The sequence below is a fragment of the Ranitomeya imitator genome, chromosome 3 (genome assembly GCF_032444005.1).
Source record: "Ranitomeya imitator isolate aRanImi1 chromosome 3, aRanImi1.pri, whole genome shotgun sequence".
Lineage (NCBI taxonomy): Eukaryota > Metazoa > Chordata > Amphibia > Anura > Dendrobatidae > Ranitomeya > Ranitomeya imitator.
Window position 1 is genome coordinate 835,150,899 of NC_091284.1, and position 12,336 is coordinate 835,163,234.

The window sequence follows — 12,336 nt, forward strand, 5'->3', positions numbered from 1 at the left end:
ACCGAATCCTTCACCGCTGATCGCAGGCCTCGCCGCTGACCGCAGGCCTCCCGCTGACCGGAGCCCTCGCCGCTGACCGCAGGCCTCACCGCTGACCGGAGCCCTCGCCACTGACCGAATCCTTCACCGCTGACCGCAGACCTCGCCGCTGATCGCAGGCCTCGCCGCTAACCGAATCCTTCACCGCTGATCGCAGGCCTCACCGCTGACCGGAGCCCTCGTCACTGACCGAATCCTTCACCGCTGATCGCAGGCCTCGCCGCTGACCGGAGCCCTCGCCGCTGATCGCAGGCCTCGCCGCTGACCAGAGCCCTCACCGCTGATCGCAGGCCTCACCGCTGACCGGAGCCCTCGCCGCTGACCGGAGCCCTCGCCGCTGATCGCAGGCCTCACCGCTGACCGGAGCCCTCGCCGCTGACCGGAGCCCTCGCCGCTGATCGCAGGCCTCGCCGCTGACCAGAGCCCTCACCGCTGATCGCAGGCCTCACCGCTGACCGGAGCCCTCGCCGCTGACCGGAGCCCTCGTCGCTGATCGCAGGCCTCGCCGCTGACCAGAGCCCTCACCGCTGATCGCAGGCCTCGCCCCCGCGGTGTGATACAGGCAGGAGACGTCGCTCTCGCCACCATTTCTGCATCCACAACTGATTTGCGCCATTTCCTCTGACTCTCGTGCTACTTGCGCCACCCGCAGCCTTGGCAGATTGTCAGCTCCGGGGTACGAAGCGCCAAGTGACGGAGTGAGGAGAAAGGGGGCAAGCTCCACCCTGAACGGCGGCCACATAGAAGGTTGCGGTCCGTCGTATCCACCACAGATATCCGCCACGACGCAGGGATCGCAATGTTATAGCAGTATGGCGGGTGATGACAAGCACCGCCTTCTCCGCCATTCTAATATGTGTACGTGTGTCGCCCCATGGGAGGCGGGCGGTGACGGGTACTCACAGGACGCAGAGGGCGTACGCCCCGGTGACGCTCTCGCTGTCTCGCACCAGGAAGCTGCCGTCTCTTCCAGCCTTGGCCAATAATTCCTCGGCAGCTGCGCGGCTCAGATCGCGGTGGTACCAGGGCAGCGCCATGTTCCCCGCGGCTCCAGCCGCCAGCACTGCGCCGCAGCTCGATGCCATGTCCAAGAAATTAATCACAAAATAAAAGAGGAAGAAAAAAAAAATCACAAAAGTACAAAAAAAAAAAAAAAGAAATTAAAGTGTCAACAAGTAAAAAGTCGCAACAAGTTTACACAAAAAGTTACAAGGGGTCACGTAAAAGTCGCGAGCGGCCGCAGCCGGGGGGCCCCGCACAGAGAGGGGGCGACACCCCAGAAAATGCCCCCGAGCCAGCATCACCGTGCGCCCGGAGGAGAGGAGGAGCCGCTGGAGGCCGCGGTCACTGAGCACCAGGACATCGGGCGGGGAGCGGCCAAACCCCGAGCACCGACACAAACCGCGGCCACAAACCGACACTGGCGGCGGCCAGAAAGAGGAACCGCCGGAGACAGAGCAGCCGCCTCCTCCCCGGACACCGGAGAACACAGCGACACCGAGCGGCCTCCCGGAGCAACTGCACCGGGGGAAGACAGCGACACCTGGAGCCAGCAGAGAGTAAGACTAGAGCCGGTGTATGCACGGTGACTGCACACGGCTCACCCGTATACACCGACATCACCCGTATACACCGACATCACCCGTATACACCGACATCACCCCTATACACCGACATCACCCCTATACACCGACATCACCCGTATACACCGACATCACCCGTATACACCGACATCACCCCTATACACCGACATCACCCGTATACACCGACATCACCCCAATACACCGACATCACCCCAATACACCGACATCACCCCTATACACCGACATCACCCCTATACACCGACATCACCCGTATACACCGACATCACAACAATACACCGACATCACCCCTATACACCGCCATCACCCGTATACACCGCCATCACCCATATACACCGACATCACCCGGGCCGTATACACCGACATCACCCGTATACACCGCCATCACCCCAATACACCGACATCACCCGTATACACCGCCATCACCCCAATACACCGCCATCACCCCAATACACCGACATCACCCGTATACACCGACATCACCCGTATACACCGACATCACCCGTATACACCGACATCACCCGTATACACCGCCATCACCCCTATACACCGACATCACCCCAATACACCGACATCACCCGTATACACCGACATCACCCGTATACACCGACATCACCCCAATACACCGACATCACCCCTATACACCGACATCACCCGTATACACCGACATCACCCGTATACACCGACATCACCCGTATACACCGCCATCACCCGTATACACCGCCATCACCCCTATACACCGACATCACCCCAATACACCGACATCACCCGTATACACCGACATCACCCGTATACACCGACATCACCCCAATACACCGACATCACCCCTATACACCGACATCACCCCTATACACCGACATCACCCGTATACACCGACATCACCCCAATACACCGACATCACCCGTATACACCGACATCACCCCTATACACCGACATCACCCGTATACACCGACATCACCCGTATACACCGACATCACCCCTATACACCGACATCACCCCAATACACCGACATCACCCGTATACACCGACATCACCCCAATACACCGACATCACCCGTATACACCGACATCACCCCTATACACCGACATCACCCCTATACACCGACATCACCCCTATACACCGACATCACCCGTATACACCGACATCACCCCAATACACCGACATCACCCGTATACACCGACATCACCCCTATACACCGACATCACCCGTATACACCGACATCACCCGTATACACCGACATCACCCCTATACACCGACATCACCCCAATACACCGACATCACCCGTATACACCGACATCACCCCTATACACCGACATCACCCCTATACACCAACATCACCCGTATACACCGACATCACCCGTATACACCGACATCACCCGTATACACCGACATCACCCCTATACACCGACATCACCCCTATACACCGACATCACAACAATACACCGACATCACCCGTATACACCGACATCACAACAATACACCGACATCACCCGTATACACCGCCATCACCCGTATACACCGCCATCACCCGTATACACCGCCATCACCCGTATACACCGACATCACCCGTATACACCGACATCACCCGGGCCGTATACACCGACATCACCCGTATACACCGCCATCACCCCAATACACCGACATCACCCGTATACACCGCCATCACCCCAATACACCGACATCACCCCAATACACCGACATCACCCGTATACACCGACATCACCCGTATACACCGACATCACCCCTATACACCGACATCACCCCTATACACCGACATCACCCCTATACACCGACATCACCCCTATACACCGACATCACCCCTATACACCGACATCACCCCTATACACCGACATCACCCCTATACACCGACATCACCCCTATACACCGACATCACCCCTATACACCGACATCACCCCTATACACCGACATCACCCGTATACACCGCCATCACCCCAATACACCGCCATCACCCCAATACACCGACATCACCCCAATACACCGACATCATCCGTATACACCGACATCACCCGTATACACCGACATCACCCCAATACACCGACATCACCCCAATACACCGACATCACCCGTATACACCGACATCACCCCAATACACCGACATCACCCCAATACACCGACATCACCCGTATACACCGACATCACCCGTATACACCGACATCACCCGTATACACCGACATCACCCCTATACACCGACATCACCCCTATACACCGACATCACAACAATACACCGACATCACCCGTATACACCGACATCACCCGTATACACCGACATCACCCCTATACACCGACATCACCCCTATACACCGACATCACCCGTATACACCGACATCACCCGTATACACCGACATCACCCGTATACACCGACATCACCCCAATACACCGACATCAACCGTATACACCGACATCACCCCAATACACCGACATCACCCCAATACACCGACATCACCCCAATACACCGACATCACCCCTATACACCGACATCACCCCTATACACCGACATCACCCCTATACACCGACATCACCCCTATACACCGACATCACCCCAATACACCGACATCATCCGTATACACCGACATCACCCCTATACACCGACATCACCCCTATACACCGACATCACCCCAATACACCGACATCACCCGTATACACCGACATCACCCGTATACACCGACATCACCCGTATACACCGACATCACCCGTATACACCGACATCACCCGTATACACCGACATCACCCGTATACACCGACATCACCCGTATACACCGACATCACCCCAATACACCGACATCACCCCAATACACCGACATCACCCGTATACACCGACATCACCCCTATACACCGACATCATCCCTATACACCGACATCATCCCTATACACCGACATCACCCCTATACACCGACATCACCCCTATACACCGACATCACCCCTATACACCGACATCACCCCAATACACCGACATCACCCCAATACACCGACATCACCCGTATACACCGACATCACCCCTATACACCGACATCACCCCAATACACCGACATCACCCCAATACACCGACATCACCCCAATACACCGACATCACCCGTATACACCGACATCACCCGTATACACCGACATCACCCCAATACACCGACATCATCCGTATACACCGACATCACCCCTATACACCGACATCACCCCTATACACCGACATCACCCCTATACACCGACATCACCCGTATACACCGACATCACCCCTATACACCGACATCACCCCTATACACCGACATCACCCGTATACACCGACATCACCCGTATACACCGACATCACCCCTATACACCGACATCACCCCTATACACAGACATCACCCCTATACACCGACATCACCCGTATACACCGACATCACCCGTATACACCGACATCACCCCTATACACCGACATCACCCCAATACACCGACATCATCCCAATACACCGACATCACCCGTATACACCGACATCACCCGTATACACCGACATCACCCGTATACACCGACATCACCCCTATACACCGACATCACCCGTATACACCGACATCACCCGTATACACCGACATCACCCCAATACACCGACATCATCCCAATACACCGACATCACCCGTATACACCGACATCACCCGTATACACCGACATCACCCGTATACACCGACATCACCCCAATACACCGACATCACCCGTATACACCGACATCACCCCAATACACCGACATCACCCGTATACACCGACATCACCCCAATACACCGACATCACCCGGGCCGTATACACCGACATCACCCCTATACACCGACATCACCCGTATACAGGCTCGGACTGGCCCTCAGTATCAGGCTGCCGTCACACTATCAGTATTTGGTCAGTATTTTACATCAGTATTTGTAGCCAAAACCAGGAGTGGAACAAACAGAGGAAAAGTATAATAGAAACATCTGCTCCACTTCTGCATTTATCACCCACTCCTGGTTTTGGCTACAAACACGGATACCAAATACTGATCGTGTGACGGCGGCCTAAGGCCGGGGTCACACTGGCGTTTTAAACGGTCGAGTGCAATGCGATTAACCCCTTTACCCCCAAGGGTGGTTTGCACGTTAATGACCAGGCCAATTTTTACAATTCTGACCACTGTCCCTTTATGAGGTTATAACTCCGAAACGCTTCAACGGATCCTGGTGATTCTGACATTGTTTTCTCGTGACATATTGTACTTCATGATAGTGGTAAAATTTCTTTGATAGTACCTGCGTTTATTTGTGAAAAAAACGGAAATTTGGCGAAAATTTTGAAAATTTCGCAATTTTCAAACTTTGAATATTTATGCAATTAAATCACAGAGATATGTCACACAAAATACTTAATAAGTAACATTTCCCACATGTCTCCTTTACATCAGCATAATTTTGGAACCAATTTTTTTTTTTGTTAGGGAGTTATAAGGGTTAAAAGTTGACCAGCAATTTCTCATTTCTACAACACCATTTTTTTTTAGGGACCACGTCTCATTTGAAGTCATTTTGAGGGGTCTATATGATAGAAAATGCCCAAGTGTGACACCATTCTAAAAACTGCACCCCTCAAGGTGCTCAAAACCACATTCAAGAAGTTTATTAACCCTTCAGGTGTTTAATAGGAATTTTTGGAATGTTTAAATAAAAATGAACATTTAACTTTTTTACACAAAAAATTTACTTCAGCTCCAATTTGTTTTATTTTACCAAGGGTAACAGGAGAAATTGGACCCAAAAAGTTGTTGTCCAATTTGTCCTGAGTACGCTGATACCCCATATGTGGCAGTAAACCACTGTTTGGGCGCATGGGAGAGCTCGGAAGGGAAGGAGCGCTATTTGACTTTTCAATGCAAAATTGACTGGAATTGAGATGGGACGCCATGTTGCGTTTGGAGAGCCACTGATGTGCCTAAACATTGAAACCCCCCACAAGTGACACCATTTTGGAAAGTAGACCCCCTAAGGAACTTATCTGGATGTGTGGTGAGCACTTTGACCCACCAAGTGCTTCACAGAAGTTTATAATGCAGAACCGTAAAAATAAAAAATCATATTTTTTCACAAAAATTATATTTTTGCCCCCAATTTTTTATTTTTCCAAGGGTAAGAGAAGAAATTGGACCTCAAAAGTTGTTGTCCAATTTGTCCTGAGTACGCTGATACCCCATATGTGGCAGTAAACCACTGTTTGGGCGCATGGGAGAGCTCGGAAGGGAAGGAGCGCAGTTTGAATTTTCAATGCAAAATTGACAGAAATTGAGATGGGACGCCATGTTGCGTTTGGAGAGCCACTGATGTGCCTAAACATTGAAACCCCCCACAAGTGACACCATTTTGGAAAGTAGACCCCCTAAGGAACTTATCTAGAGGTGTGGTGAGCACTTTGACCCACCAAGTGCTTCACAGAAGTTTATAATGCAGAGCCATAAAAATAAAACAAAATTTTTTTCCCACAAAAATTATTTTTTAGCCCCCAGTTTTGTATTTTCCCTAGGGTAACAGGAGAAATTGGACCCCAAAAGTTGTTGTCCAATTTGTCCTGAGTACGCTGATACCCCATATGTGGGGGGGAACCACCGTTTGGGCGCATGGGAGGGTTCGGAAGGGAAGGAGCGCCATTTGGAATGCAGACTTAGATGGAATGGTCTGCAGGCGTCACATTGCGTTTGCAGAGCCCCTAATGTACCTAAACAGTAGAAACCCCCCACAAGTGACACCATTTTGGAAAGTAGACCCCCTAAGGAACTCATCTTGATGTGTTGTGAGAGCTTTGAACCCCCAAGTATTTCACTACAGTTTATAACGCAGAGCCATGCAAATAAAAAATATTTTTTTTTCCACAAAAATTATATTTTAGCCCCCAGTTTTGTATTTTTCCAAGGTTAGCAGGAGAAATTGGACCCTAAATGTTGTTGTCCAATTTGTCCTGAGTACGCTGATACCCGATATGTGGGGGGGAACCACCGTTTGGGCGCATGGGAGGGCTCGGAAGGGAAGGAGCATCATTTGGAATGCAGACTTAGATGGATTGGTCTGCAGGCGTCACATTGCGTTTGCAGAGCCCCTAATGTACCTAAACAGTAGAAACCCCCCACAAGTGACCCCATATTGGAAACTAGACCCCTCAATGAACTTATCTAGATGTGTTGTGAGAACTTTGAACCCCCAAGTGTTTCACTACAGTTTATAACGCAGAGCCGTGAAAATAAAAAATCTTTTTGTTTTCCCACAAAAATTATTTTTTAGCCCCCAGTTTTGTATTTTCCCAAGGGTAACAGGAGAAATTGGTCCACAAAAGTTGTTGTCCAATTTGTCCTGAGTACGCTGATACCCCATATGTTGGGGTAAACCCCTGTTTGGGCACACGGGAGAGCTCGGAAGGGAAGGAGCACTGTTTTACTTTTTCAACGCAGAATTGGCTGGAATTGAGATCAGACGCCATGTCGTGTTTGGAGAGCCCCTGATGTGCCGAAACAGTGGAAACCCCCCAATTATAACTGAAACCCTAATCTAAACACACCCCTAACCCTAATTCCAACGGTAACCCTAACCACACCTCTAACCCTGACACACCCCTAACCCTAATCCCAACCCTATTCCCAACTGTAAATGTAATCTAAACCCTAACCCTAACTTTAGCCCCAACCCTAACTGTAGCCCCAACCCTAACCCTAGCCCTAACCCTAGCCCTAGCCCTAACCCTAACCCTAGCCCTAACCCTAGCCCTAACCCTAGCCCTAGCCCTAACCCTAGCCCTAACCCTAGCCCTAGCCCTAACCCTAGCCCTAACCCTAGCCCTAACCCTAGCCCTAACCCTAGCCCTAACCCTAGCCCTAACCCTAGCCCTAATGGGAAAATGGAAATAAATACATTTTTTTTTATTTTTCCCTAACTAAGGGGGTGATGAAGGGGGGTTTGATTTACTTTTATAGCGAGTTTTTTAGCGGATTTTTATGATTGGCAGCCGTCACACACTGAAAGACCCTTTTTATTGCAAAAAATATTTTTTGCAATACCACATTTTGAGAGCTATAATTTTTCCATATTTTGGTCCACAGAGTCATGTGAGGTCTTGTTTTTTGCGGGACGAGTTGACGTTTTTATTGAAAACATTTTTGGGCACGTGACATTTTTTTTATCGCTTTTTATTCTGATTTTTGTGAGGAAGAATGACCAAAAGCCAGCTATTCATGAATTTCTATTGGGGGAGGCGTTTATACCGTTCCGCGTTTGGTAAAATTGATAAAGCAGTTTTATTCTTCGGGTCAGTACGATTACAGCGATACCTCATTTATATCATTTTTTTATGGTTTGGTGCTTTTATACGATAAAAACTATTTTACAGAAAAAATAATTATTTTTGCATCGCTTTATTCTCAGGACTATAACTTTTTTATTTTTTTGCTGATGATGCTGTATGGCGGCTCTTTTTTTGCGGGACAATATGGCGCTTTCAGCGGTACCATGGTTATTTATATCTGTCCTTTTGATCGCGTGTTATTCCACTTTTTGTTCGGCGGTATGATAATAAAGCGTTGTTTTTTGCCTCTTTTTTTTTTTTTTCTTACGGTGTTTACTGAAGGGGTTAACTAGTGGGACAGTTTTATAGGTCGGGTCGTTACGGACGCGGCGATACTAAATATGTGTACTTTTATTGGTTTTTTTTTTTTATTTAGATGAAGAAATGTATTTATTGAAATAATATTTTTTTTTTTTTTTCATTATTTTGGAATATTTTTTTTTATTTTTTTTACACATTTGGAAATTTTTTTTTTACTTTTTTACTTTGTCCCAGGGGGGGACATCACAGATCAGTGATCTGACAGTTTGCACAGCACTCTGTCAGATCACTGATCTGATAGGAGTGCAGGCTGCTTCACAGTGCCTGCTCTGAGCAGGCTCTGTGAAGCCACCTCCCTCCCTGCAGGACCCGGATCCGCGGCCATCTTGGATCCGGGGCTCGAGCAGGGAGGGAGGTGAGGAGACCCTCGCAGCAACGCGATCACATCGCGTTGCTGCGGGGGGCTCAGGGAAGCCCGCAGGGAGCCCCCTCCCTGCGCGGTGCTTCCCTGCACCGCCGGCACATCGCGATCATCTTTGATCGCGGTGTGCCAGGGGTTAATGTGCCGGGGGCGGTCCGTGACCGCTCCTGGCACATAGTGCCGGATGTCAGCTGCGATAAGCAGCTGACACCCGGCCGCGATCGGCCGCGCTCCCCCCGTGAGCGCGGCCGATCGGCTATGACGTACTATCCCGTCCAGGGTCAGATAAGCCCAGGGCACCTCGACGGGATAGTACGTCTAAGGTCACAGAGGGGTAAAAAAAAAAAAAAAAAAAAAAAAAAAAAAATCGCATTGCACTCGGACCAATGTAAGGCTAGGTTCACATTGCGTTAGTGGCAGTCCGCTAACGGGATCCGTTACACAGCGCCACTAACGTAATGTAACAGGTCCGTTAGCGCTGCCATTGACGGCAATGTAACTAACGCATTGCTAACGTGTGCCATTTTTGGCATGCGCTAGCGATGTCCCGTTAGTTTAGGACGGACCTCGAACGCTGCTTGCAGCGTTTTTGGGTCCGTTCTCGCTAGCGCAGATCAGGCATCTGCACTAGCGGGATCGCTAAACGCAATCCCTTTTGGAACATTGCGTTAGGCTACATTCACATTTGCATTGTGCGATGTTGCGTCGGTGACGCAACGCACAACGCAAACAAAAACGCACGCTAAAACGCATAGTTTTGCGACGCATGCATCCTTTTTTGCCGAATTTTGGACGCAAAAAAAAATGCGCCCTAACGCTTGTGGCAAAAAAAACATGCATGCATCGCAAAACGCATGCAAACGCATGTCCATGCGCCCCCATGTTAAATATAGGGGTGCATGGCGCATGCGTCGCCGCGGCTGCGCCCGACGCAGAACGCAAATGTGAACGTAGCCTTAGCGCAGTCCGTTAGCGTATGCGCTAAACGGATTGCACTAACGCAATGTGAACCTAGCCTTACGCTATGGGGCAGCTCTCAGCAGCCGACTTTTTGTCGGCCGTTTTCCTCGGTCCGAGACAATTGCAGCATGCATATCCATATAAGCCTATGGGTGCGAGTGAGACAGCGCACACCACTGGGATATCATCCGAGTGATGTGCGCTGTAAGCGGACCCCAGCAATGGAGGAGATGGAGAAATTCATTTCTCTGCCTCCTCCGCAGCTGTGCTCCGATCCTCCCTGTGCGAGAGAATGGGAGCACAGACGCATGACACTCGGCTCCTGCTCTGCTGCGAGTGTCATTAGCATATCGCATCCGATGTTCTCGCATCGGATACAATACGCCAGTGTGACACCGGCCTAACAGGGGAATCCCCCGGTGCGCCCCTGTGCAGATCTGGGCATTATTTGGCATAATTAAAATTGATTCACTCTGTAGATAAAGCAGCATCTCATCCTTTATTAACCAAACTACCCAGTTTATTAATATATAGAGATATAGGTAAATTTGTGAACGAGGGTAGTATAATATTTGTATGCAGGTGAAAAGTGGGCCCCCACAATCAGTTACTGGTGGGTCCTTAGCACCCCAGTCCGACACTGCCCGTTTACACCGATGTAACCCCTATACACCATCACCCTTATACATCGACATCACCCCATACACACCGACATAACCCATACACACCGTCACCCCTAGACACTGACATCACCCATACACACCGTCACCCCTAGACACCGACATCACAACTAGACACAGACGTCATCGCTACACACCATCACCCCTATACACCAACGTCACCGCTGCACACCATCACCCCTATACACCGACATCACCCATATACACCATCACCCCTAGACACGGACATCACCCCTACACACCGGTCACCCCTAAACAGCATCACCGCTACACAACATCACCTCTAGACATGGACATCACCGCTACACACAGACGTCACCCCCATACACTGACATAACCCATATACACCGACGTCAACGCTACACAACATCACCCCTAGACACGGACATCACCCCTACACACACCGACATAACCCATATACACCGGTCACCCCTAAACACTGACATAACCCATATACACCGACATAACCCATATACACCGACGTCAACGCTACACACCGGTCACCCCTAAACAGCATCACCGCTACACACACCGACATAACCCATATACACCGGTCACCCCTAAACACTGACATAACCCATATACACCGACATAACCCATATACACCGACGTCAACGCTACACAACATCACCCCTAGACACGGACATCACCCCTACACACACCGACATAACCCATATACACCGGTCACCCCTAAACACCGACATAACCCATATACACCGACATAACCCATATACACCACCATCCCTAGACATAGATGTCACCCCTAGACTTCGACTTCACCCCTAAACACAGATGTCACCCCTACACACCATCACCCCTAGACACCAACATCATCCCTAGACATAGATGTCACCCCTAGACACCGACATAACTCATATACACCGACCTCACCCCTAAACACAGATGTCACCCCTACACACCATCACCCCTACACACCGACATAATACATTACACAATATTTCTACATAATACTGCAAAGTAAGATTTCACAAGTGGAAATATTAATAGGTTTATTTATAATAATAGTGAATTATCAAAAGAGAC

General features: G+C 50.0%; 1 protein-coding gene across 2 annotated transcripts in view; it reads right to left on the bottom strand.

The window, feature by feature from the left end:
* Positions 1 to 1,542, bottom strand: part of INPPL1 (inositol polyphosphate phosphatase like 1) — a 73,307-nt gene extending 71,765 nt beyond the window's left edge. The window contains exon 1 of one of the 2 annotated variants that reach the window (XM_069759505.1): positions 943 to 1,542. In XM_069759505.1, coding sequence (XP_069615606.1) covers positions 943 to 1,124 — 182 coding nt within the window. In that variant the 5' untranslated portion in view covers positions 1,125 to 1,542. The remainder of the gene's footprint in view (positions 1 to 942) is intronic. The other variant, XM_069759504.1, reaches the window with a different exon arrangement.
* Between the last annotated feature and the right edge of the window lie 10,794 nt (positions 1,543 to 12,336).